Here is an 18452-nt window from a genome sequence, read left to right on the forward strand (position 1 = left end):
ACAAATGCGGCCGGGCGTGGTGTTTGGCCACCCACCCCATCGTGTGCTGGGCCGGCCTTCATAGGTGTTGGCTCCCAGCCATTGCCCCGAGTCTGTTAAGGCTATACGGGGGTCTTTGTGTGTATGAGATGCATGTGAGTGTGTGTGTATGAGATGCATGTGTGTATGTGATGTGTGTGTGTATGTGATGTGTGTGTGTGTATGAGATGTGTGTGTGTGTATGAGATGTGTGTGTATGAGATGTGTGTGTGTGTATGAGATGCGTGTGTGTGTGTATGAGATGTGTGTGTGTATGAGATGTGTGTGTGTATGAGATGCGTGTGTGTGTATATGAGATGCGTGTGTGTATGAGATGCGTGTGTGTGTGTATGAGATGCACTGCTGTATAATAATGTACTACTCACTACTGAGTACACAGACAGTCCCCACTGTGTTCACAGCTACCACCCCAACGCACGCATAAACTCAACTCAGTCATTAAAAATGTTAAGTTATGTTTAGCAAACAATAGTCATTGCAACGTTATACTTGAATCTAATAACAAGTTTAAGGCACTGCTGTATAATAATGTACTTGTCACTACTAACCACAGTCCCCACTGTGTTCACAGCTACCACCCCAACGCACACATAAACTCAACACACACACAGTGCGCTAACCACTGCACCACCGCTCCCCACACACACACAGTGCGCTAACCACTGCACCACCGCTCCCCACACACACACAGTGCGCTAACCACTGCACCACCGCTCCCCACGTCCACCACAACCTGGCACCCGATGATGTATCGATCGGCTCGGCTTACCGTGGCTGCTGCGCCAAGTCACCTGCAGAGAAAATCGATTTAAATTTCGATTAACTATACTCGCGCCGATTCCTAATGGGATAACATTAGGAATCGATTATAATAGAGTTACGGATGTATGAGTCGATTTCAATTGGGATAACATGGGAACCGATTTATTTGTGGCTTAGGCTAATAAAATCGATTTGCATTGGGATAACATGGGAATCAACAGTGGTCTAAAATGAACCTTCATTAATCGATTCCTCCTGTGTAGATGTGGGAATCGACCACGTTAGACGATCACGTGTGTGGGCGTGGTCTCTCAACGTCAATCAACCAGGTAGGGCGTTGACTGGTGGAGAGTTTGGGATCTGATTGATTGATTGATTGCTTCTGTGGACAGGTGTCTTTTATACAGGTAACGAGCTGAGATTAGGAGCACACTCTTAGAGGGAGTGCTCCTAATCTCAGCTCGTTACCTGTATAAAAGACACCTGGGAGCCAGAAATCTTTCTGATTGAGAGGGGGTCAAATACTTATTTCCCTCATTAAAATGCAAATCAATTTATAGCATTTTTGACATGCATTTTTCTGGATTTTGTTGTTGTTATTCTATCTCTCACTGTTCAAATAAACCTACCATTAAAATTATATTTCTTAAAATTATATTTCTTTGTCAGTGGGCAAACGTACAAAATCAGCAGGGGATCAAATACTTTTTTCCCTCACTGTAAACCCCAATGATCCGATCGAAATGAGGGATTTTGATTGGATCATTGGGGGGCCACGTGTCACTACCACCCCCCCCCCCCCAAACAGTCATGAGCAGCACCTCCCCACACGCCCTGCCACCGAGAAAAATGTTTCACGTACGAGAGTGAAACTGATATTTTCATTCTCAGCTGGAATTTAGCCAAATGCAATACGCTTGAGAAACCTGGTTTAAAATCACAAGCAAGTTGCCTGAATTTCAAACCCATGGTCTCAGCGGTACAGCTCGGTGCTCTTGGCAGGCTGAGCTAACCGGTCACTTCATCGCAAGCAACAGAAAGCATCAAGGTTGTCAATGCCGTGCGCGTCGTCCTAATGGGGAGCGGCAGTGTGGTGGCTTGCAACGCTGTGTTGCGAACCCAGTGAACAGAGTTCAATTCCTCCCCACTCACGACCAATAACGGTGTCGAATATTTAAACCGCTTTCCATGGGTCGGCATGGCTTTAAATGAGTACCTGGTGCAGTGTGATCGTGGTGGTGGTTGTGATGGTGGTGATGATCATGGTTGTGATGAAGGTGGTGGTGATGGTGTCTCTATGGGTCTCTGTGAGTCCCTGAGCCTCTATGGGTGTCTACGAGTCTCAGTCACTCTGGGTCTATATGGGTCTCTATGAGTCTCTACGGGTCTCTACGGGTCTCTGTGTGTCCCTGTGGGTCTCTGTGAGTCTCTGTGTGTCTGTTGGTCTCTGTGTGTCTCTGTGTGTCTCTGTGGGTGTCTCTGGGTCTCTGTGTGTCTCTGTCGGTCTCTGTGAGTCTCTGTGGGTCTCTGTGTGTCTCTGTCGGTCTCTGTGTGTCCCTGTGGGTCTCTGTGGGTCTCTGGTGGCCGGGCCTGCTGTTGGCCACCCACTGCTCGTGTGCTGTGCCAGCCTTCATAGACGCTGCTACTCGCCAACAGCAATTGCCTCAACAGTCTGTTATTTCAAGTTTCATTTCAAGTTTTCATGTATTAGGTATAGCCCTGTGACATGGGAATCAATAGTGGTCACCCACCTAAGTTCATTATAAACGTGGGAGCGTTATACGCATTAGTTCGCTATCACGACATACAGTACCCTGGCGTCTACAAACTAAGTTGCCTCTGTGGTAGTAGTTACATTGGAGAAACCAAACGCCATGTCTCGGACCGCATTCGTGAACACAAAGCAGACCTTAAACACGGTAGGACCAACACCTCGGCCATGGCAGATCACTGTTATAATTCAGTAGGCTCACATGACATTGACTTCTCCAAGACAGAGGTTCTTTGCAATCCATCTGGCTACCATGAGAGATTTGTTCATGAGGCTATCCACATATACAAACACAGAGACAATTTCAACCGAGAAGATGGACTTTGGCTTAGCAATCATTGGAAGGATTTGATAAACCATTTCAGGTCTTAATTGATTGTTCATGCTTACGGTGGCTTTCAGACAGCATAAATTAATTTTTGGTCTCCCCACTCCTCTTTTTAGAACATAGATGGACTCTTGAATTAAAGCTTTCGTGACTGCACTAATTCATATTCTTAGCTCTTTCGGTAAAGTCACGTTGAAGGGAAACAATAAAACAATAAAATATATATAAAGCACAATATATTTTATTATTTTATTGTTTCCCTTCAACGTGACTTTACCGAAAGAGCTAAGAATATGAATTACTGCAGTAACGAAAGCTTTAAATCAAAACATCAACAGGCTGATGTGCCACATCTCCTCCTTCAAGAAGTCTCACAGCCCTGCGATGTTGTGTCCACACAACCCAAACTACGGAGTGCCTGGTGGTAAACCGCTGTGCTGTAGCCTGCGCCCCTCCAGTGGAGGAGGAACAGTAAAACCTCGCTGATGCTCTCCTGAAGCACTCCTGTTGCGCAACAATCATTGAGACTAGTTGCACGTGCATCGATTGTAAAACCCCGTTCCGTTTCAGGAAGTGGGGACAGTTGGTGCCGTGTGCTCGTTTCACGTCGGGGTGCCACTAAAGGCGCAGGTCCCACTCCTGAGTGATCGGTTACGCGACTCTCTTTTGCACGCGACACAATCTCTTGTGGTTTATTTAATTATTTAAATCTTCCGTGACTGCAGCGATTCATATTCTTTGTTCTTTCGGTAAAGTCACCACGTAGAAGGGAAACAATAAAATAATAAAAAATCTAAAACAATAAAATTCTTACGACGTTTCGACCGCAACACAAGCAATCATCGTCAGGTGTGAAAACCACAGCAAGAACATTTAACTCGTAATCTCGTAGTCACTTACATGTTAATATCGCCTGATGATGTCACTTACATGTTAATATCGCCTGATGATGTCACTTCCCTTTTAATGTCGCCTGATGATGTCACTTCCTGCTTAATGTCACCTGATGATGTCACTTCCCTCTTAATGTCACCTGATGATGTCACTTCCCTCGCATTCAATGCAAACATGTCCAGGGCCCCGAGCCCCCCACCTCCGTCTGAAATGTCCAATGCGCCCATCGCAGAAAGCTGGTGCTACACACAGGTAACTTGTTCCCCTGTGGCCAATCACATTCAACGGGTCTCCATCTTGTGCCGGTCAAAGTATGCGCATGGCTAATGCATTTAACTTTTACACGGTTTTTGTTCGTCGCAAAGCCATCCAAAATGGTTTCATAATTATGTGTAAGTGCAATTATGGATTATCATTGTACAGGCTATTTTTGTACATCAGATTGCAAAGTTCATAGAATTGCACTAACAACATTATACTAGATAATTGTCTCTGATTTTGACTGGTCGTGTGTTTTTACAAAAGGGGCAGCAGTTTTTATCAAATAAAAAAAATAAAAAGGCCTTTTATTGCACACTCTAATCTATGACATGTTGAGACTTGTTGTGTCAACGCTGTGCAGTAATGAACATGCAAGGTAATCCCAGAACACTAATAAGACCCTTTCATTTACAGTAATGTTTCTTTCCTTATAGACAGTTTGTGTTTTTTGAGCACAATATTCAGATGTGTGGGTGAAATACTTGAGGGTTTGTCAATGGTCATGTATTTATGGTAATGAATGAGCTTTATAGCTGTTATGTGCTCGTGTATTTCAGGTTAAGGTCGTGAAGTTCTCTTATATGTGGACCATCAACAATTTCAGCTTCTGTCGTGAAGAAATGGGCCAAGTTCTCAAGAGTTCTACATTTTCAGCAGGCACCAATGATACATTGAAATGGTACAGTAAATTCTGGCTATTTTATGACATTAAAAAAAAATCACAATGCTCACGGAGGTGCTTTACTAGAACAATTTTGCATAGTGCATGTTTTAGTTCATACTATATTGTTTTAGTAATATAGTCTGCGCGTACATACACACCTAATATTAACGACCATGTCTTGTTCATATGTTCAATCAGGTGCCTACGCATAAACCCCGAGGGTTTTGACGGAGAGAGCAAAGATTACCTCTCGTTGTACTTGTTATTGGTCAGCTGTCCCAAGAGTGAAGTCTACGCCAAGTTCAAGATTTCTATTCTTAATGCCAAGGGAGAGGAAACCAAGGCTATGGGTGAAACTACTTGTATTTAAGTATCAATTCACGTCATATGTGTATTTGGTAACAGGATTATATCATAATCAGCCATTATTTATCGACTGCTGGAAACATTTTATAAACCTTACGAACACCATCCCTCATCCTTCACATGAGCTGATCTAATATCTCCTTGTCTACGTTTGACATCGTCTTGGGCATGTACTCTACTTTTCTTCCTATTCGACCACTAGTCTCATCCATCAACCATCCCATTTAGCGATGTGTCCTGTCCAAGCCCAATCTATATTTACAACAGTGAATATGATGTCTCTAATTTGCCGTTTTGATTTGACCAACGTGTTCCTCTTTCAGTTTCTCACTGTAATTCTCAACATACTTCTCTCCACGCTTTGTGTACTTTTTAGTTTTGTTCCATTTGTCAGTGTTTCTATTTGTAATCAGTGTTTCATAGTAGGTAATATGCACTAGATTGGAATCTTTCATCCTGTAGCACATTGCAACTTTTCATTATCAAATTCATTTTCCAAAAGTGCTCTTGATCCTGTTCCACGTTCAGAAGTTGCCATTATACATATTTTTTGTGTTTTCCATGATATTGACCCTCCAATAATAATTTTATTTTGCTTAGTGTACCTGGACATTGTCATTCACGGACATTTCTTTTCCTAGTTTTACAATCTTCACCATGTGTTATTCCATTGTAATTTATCAAGTGACGGCTTTATTTTTTCTGCTTGCACTCACTATTTATTACAACTTCATTATTTTTGTTTGTATTCTCATCCATTTTTTTTATTCATTTCTGGTGGTTTTACAAAGGTTGGCATTTTCATCCCATTTCACACTTCTCCTTTACCTTGCTTTAGTGGTTCATATTGTTTGTTTTATAATTGCCTTATTACTTTCAGGATACTCTTTAAATGCGCGATAACTATTTTAAGTGATGACATCCATACATTTACTGTGCTTTGCTAAGGCTATTAACATGTTTCTGAGAGTCTAAATCTATCTTTTTGTTTTAAACTTTCATGTTTTTTTCTTATTATTTGCTTTGGTGTTGTCTTTGGTAATGTTAACATGTAACTCACGTCACACAACCATGTTTACAAAGACAAGCATTATTAATACACAAACACATTCAACTAATCCATATGAACTATATCTTCATACACTTAAATCCAGGTCTGATTTTCATCTACCTTGAAGTTAAAAGCTAAACTGAACTATTTTTATTTTACCAGGCAAGGCCCACTGAGCTACAGTGTGGGAAAAAAGTATTTGATGCCCTGCTGATTTTGTACGTTTGCCCACTAACAAAGAAATGATCAGTCTATAATTTTAATGGTAGGTTTATTTCAACAGTGAGAGACAGAATAACAACAACAACATCCAGAAAAACGCATGTCAAAAATTGTATAAATTGATTGGCATTTTAATGAGGGAAATAAGTATTTGACTCCCTCTCAATCAGAAAGATTTCTGGCTCCCAGGTGTCGTTTATACAGGTAACGAGCTGAGATTAGGAGCACACTCTTAAAGGGAGTGCTCCTAATCTCAGCTTACCTGTATAACAGACACCTTTCCACAGAAGCAATCAATCAGATTCCAAACTCTCCACCATGGCCAAGACCAAAGAGCTCTCCAAGGATGTCAGGGACAAGATTGTAGACCTACACAAGGCTGGAATGGGCTACAAGACCATTGCCAAGCAGCTTGGTGAGAAGGTGACAACAGTTGGTGCGATTATTCGCAAATGGAAGAAACACAAAAGAACTGTCAATCTCCCTCGGTCTGGGGCCCCATGCAAGATCTCACCTCGTGGGGTTGCAATGATCATGAGAACGGTGAGGAATCAGCCCAGAACTACACGGGAGGATCTTGTCAATGATCTCAAGGCAGCTGGGACCATAGTCACCAAGAAAAAAATTGGTAACACTACGCCGTGAAGGACTGAAATCCTGCAGCGCCCACAAGGTCCCCCTGCTCAACAAAGTACATATACATGCCTGTCTGAAGCTTGCCAATGAACATCTGAGTGATTCAGAGGACAACTGGGTGAAAGTGTTGTGGTCAGATGAGACCAAAATGGACCTCTTTGGCATCAACTCAACTCGCCGTGTTTGGAGGAGGAGGAATGCTGCCTATGACCCCAAGAACACCATCCCCACTGTCAAACATGGAGGTGTAATCATTATGCTTTGGGGGTGTTTTTCTGCTAAGGGGACGGGACAACTTCACCGCATCAAAGGGAAAATGGACGGGGCCATGTACCGTCAAATCTTGGGTGAGAACCTCCTTCCCTCAGCCAGGGCATTGAAAATGGGTCCTGTATGGGTATTCCAGCATGACAATAACCCAAAACACACGGCCAAGGCAACAAAGGAGTGGCTCAAGAAAAAGCACATTAAGGTCCTGGAGTGGCCTAGCCAGTCTCCAGACCTTAATCCCATAGATAATATGTGGAGGGAGCTGAAGGTTCGAGTTGCCAAACGTCAGCCTCGAAACCTTAATGACTTGGAGAAGATCTGCAAAGAGGAGTGGGACAAAATCCCTCCTGAGATGTGTGCAAACCAGGTGGCCAACTACAAGAAACGTCTGGCCTCTGCCAACAAGGGTTTTGCCACCAAGTACTAGGTCATGTTTTGCAGAGGGGTCAAATACTTATTTCCCTCATTACAATGCAAATCAATTTAGAACATTTTTGACATGCGTTTTTCTGAATTTTGTTGTTTTTCTGTCTCTCACTGTTCAAATAAACCTACCATTAAAATGATAGACTGATCATTTCTTTGTCAGTGGGCAAACGTACAAAATCAGCAGGGAATCAAATACTTTTTTCCCTCACTGTACATAGCTCTTTTTCAGAAGTGCCCCGGCCACAAACGATAGCTTAACGAGATGGCTTATTGTGAGGAAATGTATAGCCAAATACTCTGGATTTTTATAAATATGGAGGGAAAAACCGGAAGACCTGGATAAAAATACATGCAACCACAAGGAGAACATGCAGATTCCAAATATACAGGCATCAGGGTTGAGATCGAACCCATGACCTATATACCAGGCGAGGTAGTTGACTGCCACCGTGGCGCAGGGCTTTAGAATACATTGCTGTCTTTACACTTTGAAAATAGAATTAAGTTTTTTTTTTTCCCATTACATGAAATTACCACCGTTTATTGTAAGAACTGGTGAGTATTGTTTGAAATCTATTTTTTTACAGAGAGCCCGCGAGCATACCGCTTTTTCCAAGGAAAAGACTGGGGATTTAAAAAATTCATTCGAAGAGATTTTTTGCTTGATGAATCTAATAGCTTGCTTCCAGATAACAAACTGACACTCTTTGGTGAAGTAAGTATGACATGCTGCAGCTAATGTGTAATTTTCTATTTTAGTCATTACAATTGCACAGTTGGAGTCAATATTCTACTTAATTGAAGATTGTAATAATTACTTTCCCTGTTCCATACAAGGAAATTGTTAACATGAGTTTTACAAGCACGTTTTTCCTCCACTGGTGCTAGAGTTAACATAGCACAACAATTAAATAATCAAGCGTATTTTTTTTTTGGTTTTCTCCCTCTGGATAGTGTTTATATTTAAACCTTGACATTTTTATAAACTAGAATGTCAGGTATTACATAAAGTGTTTTGTTTAAATGTCGCCACATGAATTCCTTTTCCTATTCTCGGACATCAGCCAGTTTGATGTAAATGTTACTTGTCCTTAGGGGGGTCCTTTTAATCAGCCAGATTTATATTTTTTACCTTTAAAATACTTTACAAAATACAAGCATTTTTGATAATGAAAGGAAGCACATCAAGAAGAGCTGTTCACTTCCTCTGTTGTTGTGCAAAACCCATAATTAGGGGCCTCACTACCTGTTTAAACTGTTTATACAGTGTAAAATAACTTGACAAAAATATAGAATGAAAATTGATTCATATGAAAAACATTTCACGGACCTCTATTTTGGCATTATTCACAACACTTGTTCTGATATAGGATGTCTGCAGATTTGTTTGCTTGATTGAACCAAAGCCTACATCTTCATGCAAAATGTGTAGTTAAGTGAGGATTTGTAAAAAAAAATCATCAAATGCCTTCTCAAAGCTGGTTGATGTCTATGCAGGTTAGTGTGGTGCAGGATTCCGTGAACATTTCTGGTCAATCCAGCATGAGTACATTCAAAGTACCAGATTGCCGGCTGGCAGTTGACTTCGGGGAGATCTGGGACAATTCCCGCTTCACTGACTGCCTGCTTCGTGTTGGTGGCCAGGAGTTTAAAGCCCACAAGGCCGTATTGGCAGGTCTGTGCCACAACAAGCAACACATGCGTCGTTTAGTGTACAATAGAACCATATAATTAATGATACTGTAATTAGTTTGGGGTAATCAACTACAGCCATTTCCTGTTTTACATTGAATTTTATTAACTAACACTGGCAAATGCTTACGTCAATTTGTAATGCTTTTTGTTAAAGGATACATCAGTAAATATGTGTAGTGAATTCAACTGAGTCACAGACGCACTTCTTCAACCGACACACGGGGTACTACCCCTTAACACATGAACAACCTATGGTGGTGGACCACCAGGCTATCTACACTAATTACACGGGAATTAGCTACGACGGACCGGACCCTGGCCGGGGTCCGGGTCCACGTGTTGGTGACTCTTGTAGGACGTATATTCTTCAGGATGAACAACAGCAGCCGGTCCCTCTCAGGGACCCGGCTTTTATCCTCTGTGGCGAGGGTGGCTCCGCCCTTGGCCACGGCCACCTTCTGGAATCCTCTAGCGGGTTCCCGGCCCTGACACGTGACCACCCCTAGCCCCCACCTGGGGGCCCTGTGTACACTTTACCGGTCACGTGTCCTTCGTGGTCAAGTGCCATGGCCCTTGGTAACCCCATTCCCATGGCCAGCACTCTCACACCCTATCCTGTAGGGGTCGGCACCGCACGCAGAGCGTGGTGCCACTCAGCACTGTCAGACAGCGCTCACCATGCCCCTCTCGGGCCGGTACTGCACCCACATCCACGTGGTGCCCGCGATGTTAATTCATCGCACGCCGTGCCTCTCTATAGCCGGCATTACACAGTGACATTCGCGATGTCACTACATATATAAATGTAATATTGTATTGTGTGAGAGATAAACATATTTAATTAGCCTGTTGCTAAAGTTTTTATTCCGTTTTTATTTACTTCACTATATCGTTGTTGTGCAGGAATTAATTTTTCACAATGCAGTTATGGTGTAGGTTTTGAGCCTCTAATTTGGACATTTATTTGCGTCCATGTTTGCCAAATCTGTAATGGATATGCCATATGAAATAAAATATGGATCTGGATTTTACCTCTTTTGTATCTAGATTAATTGATCTCTAGATATAACATCTAAATGTGTCTGTACCACATTCCGGTGTTTTTCCAATTCACTGTACAGTAAAACCTTGAATTGCGAGTAACTTGGTCTGCAAGTGTTCTGCAAGACGAGCAAATTTTTTTAATAAATATTAATTTGATAAACGAGTGAGGTTTTGCAATACGAGTAGTACGTATACGCTTTGTCTGCCTAGCGTCACGTGATCACAACTGATATACGAGTGCTTTGATATACGAGTGCTTTGGATTACAAACACGTTTCCGGAACAAATTATTCTCGCAATCCAAGGTTTTACTGTATTTGTTAACAGTTGCTTTACCTTTTTCAGGTCGGTCACTTGTTTTTAATGCTATGTTTGAACATGAAATGGAAGAGAGCAAAAAGGTATCTTTAAATGCAATCTTAATACAGCACATTAATACTGTGATCATACATTTCCAAGGTGCATTTGTCACAATGGATCGGTTGATAAGTATCTCTTGAGAGTGCTGTCAAATGTTGAACTATTACCCTAGTAACTCTTTTGGCGCATTGCCTATTTATTATCAAAAAGTATTCATTACGAGGGAATGTTAGATTGTATTTTATAGCTATTTTTTATTCAACATTTCACAGAAGGCCATTGCATGTGTGTCAAGAATGGATTTATTACGCGCAATAAATAGTCATCGGCAAGTTGAATACAACTTTAATGGAGCCACTTTACATGTGTTGTGTAGATATAACGGATGTTTATTTTATTTAATTGAATGCTATATTTTCGTCTCCCAATATATGCCGAAGTTAATTTGAATATATTGTGTTGCTACCTTGCAGAATCGAGTGGAGATTAATGATGTGGAGCCTGACGTGTTCAAGGAAATGATGAGTTTTGTCTATACGGGAAGGGCTCCAAACCTGGAGAAGATGGCTGATGAGCTGCTGGCCGCTGCTGACAAGGTTACACGCTTAAAATATTAACATGAGATCGCACCACCTTGTGATGTATCGGTATGCAGTTGTAGGTCGCAAGTGAAATTAAAACAGCATTTAGGTATTTTCTAAAGCCCGTGTCACAAATAATATGAATAGCAAATGTATTTGATGTAGATGTTCACATTAGTGCTTTCAGGTTTTGGAATTGATGTCCTGGGAGATGATTGAATTTTCAACAAAAAATATAAATTGTCATGCAATTTCACAATTGAATTGAATGTCAAACTGGTATTAGTCCATGCTAGAGGCTAGTACGTGTGCATTGAAGTGCATTCACATGCAGCATTTTTATCCTAAGTGCAACCATTTGGCTGTGTGTTCTTGTATTGAGGGGTTTTTGTTAATCACATTAACAATTGATACAATTAGTAATAAAATAAAGGGACGTGTTTTAATAGATTGTTTGATGTGGCATGGCTGTATAGAAATAAATTGGAACAAATATACTTTTATTAAGGAAACGGATATCCTGCTGTTCCTGAAGATCTGCCAGATAATCAGTTAAGAGTCATTACTCTCCCTTCTGGAACATCATATTCAATAGTTCCTAAAGCGATTGTAATGAAATAAGAATACAAATCGTATAAAGTCGCATGTTCAAGCTTTGTTCATTAAAGTTTAATATTCTGCTAGAGTTGAAATATGGTGGCTTGCAGTTGCATTGTTTATCAGCTTAACAACCAAACTCTTTAAGCTCTTGGAAAACAACATCTCACCTCCTTTGTAATTTGCATGACTTTGTAACCAATATAATAAAGTTTAGGACAAGGACCCCTAATTATAGTAGAGATCAATAAATACATGACTTAAAACATAAATATGCTGAAAGGTTGATGCCATGTTTTAAGAAAATTCTCAAACATTTGACTGCTGTATACTGCGTTTATAAAGTAGTTCATGGGGTGAGGGAATGTTATACAAGCGAAATAGGTAGAGAAAATAGTGTTCTTAATGCTGAAATTGCACTTTGTTTTTACTTTTCTCAAGTATGCATTAGAGAGGTTGAAGGTGATGTGCGAGGAGGCACTATGCACAAACTTGTCGGTGGAAAATGTTGCAGAGACTTTGATCTTGGCCGATTTGCACAGTGCAGAGCAGTTGAAGGCCCGGGCCATTGACTTCATAATAAACAGGCAAGTCTAGTGAGAGTGTGACTGTCACTGAGCTGCGTAACATTGATGATGCTTACATGGCAATTTGCATTACAGTCCCTTTTAATGGAGACTAACCGTTTGCCCCAATCCTTATAGACACTGCTTATTAGGAGCTCGCTTAACCCTGACTTGTACTTGCAGTCATGCGATGGACGTAATGGAGACGGCGGGCTGGAAGTCCATGGTTCTGTCTCGCCCTCACCTGGTTGTGGATGCTTTCCGTGCCTTGGCCACGGCCCAGTCTCCACAGCTGGGACCTCCATGCAAGCGTCTCAAACAGACTTAACGGTGGCAGGCAAAGAACATCTATGACCAGGAAAACTTGGGCTGCACGGTGCGGTTATTTACCTGTGGCCTCCATGCAAACAACCGTGAAGACTTTGCATCAGACTACCAACTTTCCTCTGCTTTGAAAATAATGTTAATTTAAGCAAATATGTTTACTTTCACAAAAAGGTGGCCAAATTAACTTTACCATGTAATATAGTGCTACATCTATACATCTACAACTCTATAAACAAGTACATATGTAGAAAAAGTGGAAAACTACAACCTAATAAACACCACGACATATCCCAATTGAGAGAGTGTAAAATAAAACGTTCGATGTGATTGTCCCTAGGTGGCAGGACAATTTGGTTCAATTGTTTAGTTAAGTAAAAACAGAATGGTCTAAAACCCTGCAATGTCTACCTTAACATGAAGGATGAGTATTCGTCCAGTGTCTGTGTACTCAAGGTTACAGATAGTGGTATAGAGAACAATCAGTTCTGAAAGATAAGAATGTGCCAAGCCATATAAGGCCTTAATTCAAGAGGTAAACTTTTCAGATTGATTTTTCATTGCACAGACAGCTTATGCATTGACTAGAACAGGAGTACTATGATTGCGCGAGTTTGAAGACTGACAAAGATAATATTGCAGTCGTGTATCCTGCGTATAACAAAGCATGGATGGAGTGCTCGGTGTAAGAAAAGAATACACAAGGACCATGGCTTATACCATAGCACCGGTGATAAATAAGAATTATCAAACAAGAACATGGAACAAAAGCTGAAAAGTATTTAGGAAAAAAGCGTGGAGCGGTGCATGCTGAGAGTTACTCTGGGATGGAAAGAGGAATGCAGATGTACTGACGTCGCAGACGTCGCTGTGTAATGCCGGCACTAGAGGGGCACGGTGTGCGATGTACTCACATCGTGGACACCACTTGTATGCGGGTGTCGTGCTGGCCCTAGAGGGGCTCTGTGAGCGCTGAGTCATAGCGCTGAGTGACACCACGCTCAGGTGTGCATTGCCGACCCCTACAGGATGGGGTGTGAGAGTGTCAGCCATGGAATCGGGTTACTTTAGGCCATGGCACTCGGGTTGACCCCGGAGAACACGTGACTGGTAAAGTCTACACAGGGTCCCCAAGTGGGGGGGCTAGGGGTGGTCACGTGTCGGGGCGAGATCCTGCTCGAGGATTCTAGAAGGTGGTCGTGGCCAAGGGTGGGGCCAGCCACGGCCACGGAGGATATAAGCTGGGTTCCCCAGAGTTGCTGTTGTCATCCTGAAGATCTACATTCGACGTCCGTGAAGAGTCACCAACACGTGGACTTGGACCCAAGCTGGGGTCCTGTCCGTTGTAGCTACTCCCAGTGTAGTTAGTGTAGTTAGCCTGGTGGTCACGTAGCTAGTTACGGTGTAATTAGTGTAGTTAGCCTGGTGGTTACGTAGCTAGTTACGGTGTAATTAGTGTAGTTAGCCTGGTGGTTACGTAGCTAGTTACGGTGTAATTAGTGTAGTTAGCCTGGTGGTGACATAGCTAGTTATGGTGTAATTAGTGTAGTTAGCCTGGGGGTTACGTAGCTGGTTACGGTGTAATTAGTGTAGTTAGCCTGGTGGTTACGTAGCTAGTTACGGTGTAATTCGTGTAGTTAGCCTGGTGGTTACGGAGCTAGTTACGGTGTAATTAGTGTAGTTAGCCTGGTGGTGACGTAGCTAGTTACGGTGTAATTAGTGTAGTTAGCCTGGTGGTGACGTAGCTAGTTAGGGTGTAATTAGTGTAGTTAGCCTGGTGGTTACGTAGCTAGTTACGGTGTAATTTGTGTAGTTAGCCTGTTGGTTACGGAGCTAGTTACGGTGTAATTAGTGTAGTTAGCCTGGTGGTGACGTAGCTAGTTACGGTGTAATTAGTGTAGTTAGCCTGGTGGTGACATAGCTAGTTATGGTGTAATTAGTGTAGTTAGCCTGGGGGTTACGTAGCTGGTTACGGTGTAATTAGTGTAGTTAGCCTGGTGGTTACGTAGCTGGTTACGGTGTAATTAGTGTAGTTAGCCTGGTGGTTACGGAGCTAGTTACGGTGTAATTCGTGTAGTTAGCCTGGTGGTTACGGAGCTAGTTACGGTGTAATTAGTGTAGTTAGCCTGGTGGTGACGTAGCTAGTTACGGTGTAATTAGTGTAGTTAGCCTGGTGGTGACGTAGCTAGTTAGGGTGTAATTAGTGTAGTTAGCCTGGTGGTTACGTAGCTAGTTACGGTGTAATTTGTGTAGTTAGCCTGTTGGTTACGGAGCTAGTTACGGTGTAATTAGTGTAGTTAGCCTGGTGGTGACGTAGCTAGTTATGGTGTAATTAGTGTAGTTAGCCTGGTGGTCACGTAGCTAGTTACGGTGTAATTAGTGTAGTTAGCCTGGCGGTCACGTAGCTAGTTACGGTGTAATTAGCGTAGTTAGCCTGGTGGTTACGTAGCTAGTTACGGTGTAGTTAGTGTAGTTAGCCTGGTGGTCACGTAGCTAGTTACGGTGTAATTAGTGTAGTTAGCCTGGTGGTTATGTAGCTAGTTATGGTGTAATTAGTGTCATTAGCCTGGTGGTCACGTAGCTAGTTACGGTGTAATTAGTGTAGTTAGCCTGGTGGTTACATAGCTAGTTACGGTGTAATTAGTGTAGTTAGCCTGGTGGTCACGTAGCTAGTTACGGTGTAATTATTGTAGTTAGCCTGGTGGTTCCGTAGCTAGGTACGGTGTAATTAGTGTAGTTAGCCTGGTGGTTATGTAGCTAATTACGGTGTAATTAGTGTAGTTAGCCTGGTGGACACGTAGCTAGTTATGGTGTAATTAGTGTCGTGATTCATAATAAAGGTTTTTGGGTTAGATCGCGTTATTTATAAATGTGTCGTAACCCTCCACCACCCGACACGGCCAATCAGCAAAAAAAGTGTCACGTTGACAAAAGACAAAAGAGTTCACTACATCAGCCCACCGCTGTGTTGAAGGGTGAATCAACAACATTTACAGTTTGAATACGACGTTTCGCTGGTAATTACATACAGCATCATCGGGCAATTCGCCAGAATGGTAAAGCCCTCACTTGCTCCCGGTCTTAAATAGAGCAGCAGCAGGGTGACGTCTTCATTTAACTCATTCAGGTGCAGTAATTATATAATCGATTGGTGATCAGTGACAGCGCCGTGACTACACGGGATGTCGCGCTTGGCCTGAGCAAAAGGCAGACGGCACAAAGAATGAAGACGCACAATGTGACACTGTGAACTTGCGAGACGATTTCGTTTTGCGCGTGCGATAATCACCGCCATTCTGCTGGGTAAAATGTGTAGTACTCTTTGGTTCTATTGGGTAAAGTCACGTAGGTGAAAATAACATAACAAAAACTCACTACGTTTCGGCCACAACACAAGCGGCCTTCATCAGGTGAAGGGACAAGACTGTCTGGAGGACAGCGCTGACTTTACCCAATAGAACCAAAGAGTATGGATCCTAGCAGTCACGAAAGCTTTAAATCTAGAATTAAAATGTGTAGTCCAATCGCTTGGCACTAAACATTTTATTTAAATGTGAAGACCTTTGTCGATCCACTGCTGGATAAATTCCTCCACCACGATGTTTCTGCCATGGGGGTTGTTTGACCATCATTCACCACATTGGTCAGTGTGGATTGGTGAAGGACAGGTAGGTGCCCAGAATTAGTTCAGATATCACTCGCTACTGATGTCATCCGTGATCAGTAATCAAACTTGAGTCGCTGCTGGGTTCATAGTGCATTGCGCTAACAATTGCACCGCTACTACACCTTAAACATTGAATGTCATCATTGACCACGATCAATCCACAGCTGGATGAAGACCTCCCGGTGCTATCCGTGTACCTGCTTGAGTCCCGAGTGGTTGGGGTCATCTGAGTGCAAGTGGTGTGTGGTTATCCACGTCGGGTGAGTTTCCTCACCAACCTGCATTGACCAGGGTATAATGACTAACGGTCACATATCTTCCCCACAATTTTAACGCATCTTGATACATTAACCTGAATCTGAAAATTTGAAATATTCATCATTACGAGGAAATAAAACAGGAAGGAGACAGACTTCTAAACATGGATTTCTCTGTTAGATGCAGTCATTTGATGCCACTATTTGTGATATCTCAGGGAACACGATGTGACAAATCAAGCATACCAGCTTATATGGAAGAATGTCTCGATTCCAGCTCTCAAATCAACAGATAGACACGATGCTTATATAAATAACCACATTGTACAGCTTACCGACCTACCAAGGAGTTGACCCGTTCTTTCGATGTCCTCTAGTACACAGGTAACTATAGGCTACAACAGGTGTTTCGTAAAGCCAGTAGATACACCTTTCTGCGGCCCACTTTTCACTTCCCACAAAATCAGCAGCCTGCAATACAATGCAGCGATACGGTCCAATTTACACTTCAATGGCGACTAATGGGAGATGCGAATGGACCGTGGAAGACTGGCCCACAAACTTCAGTTTGAGAATGCAGAGGACTGGATGGAAAAATGCCAAGGAAATCCCGATCGGATACCCCCCCCCCCCCCCAATCTCTCTACGAAGAGTTGACGGCGGGGATTTGAGAGGCGGCAGCAGCAGCAGCAGATGGTGGCCGTACGCTTGTGGCAACGAAGCCCCGAGTAGCCGTCCCTGCAGGTGCACACGCCAGGGAGCCGCGCAGCGCCCGCCGTTGACGCAGCCATCTCGGCACAGCGCTGTTCGGGGGGCATCGCCAGAGGCGCACGGGAGGAGGAGCCTTTAGCCGTCGGCAGAATCCTTGCATCGGGTAGAGCGGCCCCAGACATCGTCGTCGTCGTCGTTGTCGTCGGCCGCTAAATGATCGGAGTGGCGATGATGACGCATTGGCGAATGTTCGTGCGTGTGTATGTGGTCACAACGGTGACTTCCTGGGCCTCAATTATGTCGGCTCAGACTTAAATGAGTACCTGGTGTGCTGTGGATTACGTCAGCATTGGGGCGACAAAAGCGGCTTTGGGGCCGTCCATAAATGACGTCACGCGATTTTGGACGATTTTTGACCCCCCCTCGTCATTGTCACAAATGTCTGACCCCCCCCCAAAAAAAAAGATAAAACATGCTTCAAATCGCTTTAAACTATTGTCATTGTAGTGCGTATTTATTGTGCCGCTGCACTCTGATGTTGTAGGAGAAAACATTTATTAACAAGTCTATTTAATTAAGTGGAGCGTGTTGTCTATATTTATTTAAAGTTGCGCATTTTGATGTGACGTCACATTTCTCACCCCCCCCCCCCTCGTCACGCATCGTCACAAATGTCTGACCCCCCCCCCCCCCAGGTGCGTGACGTCATTTATGGACGACCCCTTTGGCGTGGTGTTGGCCACACCACCTACTCGATACAAGACGTACACAAGCTGAAGAATCAGACTGGCGAACGAGAGGCACAATTGAAATAAATACATCGTGACATGGTTGGCATAGATGAGGTGAGAAGGAAAGGAGAGCACCCCATACCTCTGAAGAGTGGCATAACCTTTCCTATCATAGGGGCACAGCTGACAGTAATTCTAGAGGAATGGGATTATATTATTGCTGTCT

The 18452-nt window shown here is 43.0% G+C and overlaps 1 protein-coding gene across 2 annotated transcripts; it reads left to right on the plus strand.

Moving 5' to 3' along the window:
• Positions 1-3933: 3933 nt before the first annotated feature.
• On the plus strand, positions 3934-12711 carry LOC142908824 (speckle-type POZ protein-like). 2 transcript variants are annotated; one of them, XM_076059454.1, is made up of 8 exons: positions 3934-4046; positions 4613-4734; positions 4918-5069; positions 8281-8408; positions 9191-9368; positions 10778-10833; positions 11266-11388; positions 12412-12711. In XM_076059454.1, exons 1-8 carry the CDS (start codon positions 3969-3971, stop codon positions 12565-12567), a joined length of 993 nt encoding a protein of 330 aa, XP_075915569.1. In that variant the 5' UTR covers positions 3934-3968; the 3' UTR covers positions 12568-12711. The 2 variants fall into 2 exon arrangements, with proteins under 2 accessions (XP_075915569.1, XP_075915570.1); XM_076059455.1 differs by lacking the exon at positions 3934-4046 and adding an exon at positions 4099-4186 and having other exon boundaries at positions 12412-12710.
• Positions 12712-18452: the final 5741 nt, after the last annotated feature.

This window comes from Petromyzon marinus, unplaced genomic scaffold, assembly GCF_048934315.1.
Source record: "Petromyzon marinus isolate PM22_M1 ecotype Great Lakes invasive population unplaced genomic scaffold, UKy_Petmar_22M1.pri1.0 PM_G_Scaffold_103, whole genome shotgun sequence".
Lineage (NCBI taxonomy): Eukaryota > Metazoa > Chordata > Hyperoartia > Petromyzontiformes > Petromyzontidae > Petromyzon > Petromyzon marinus.

What these genes read in the sequence shown, in the direction of transcription:
- LOC142908824 (XM_076059454.1), top strand. Translation starts at nt 3,969, where the DNA reads ATGTCCAGGGCCCCGAGCCCCCCACCTCCGTCTGAAATGTCCAATGCG. An exon ending in AGAGGAAACCAAGGCTATGG is followed by an intron (nt 5,070 to 8,280) that starts GTGAAACTACTT and finishes ATTTTTTTACAG; the next exon opens with AGAGCCCGCGAGCATACCGC. An exon ending in AACTGACACTCTTTGGTGAA is followed by an intron (nt 8,409 to 9,190) that starts GTAAGTATGACA and finishes ATGTCTATGCAG; the next exon opens with GTTAGTGTGGTGCAGGATTC.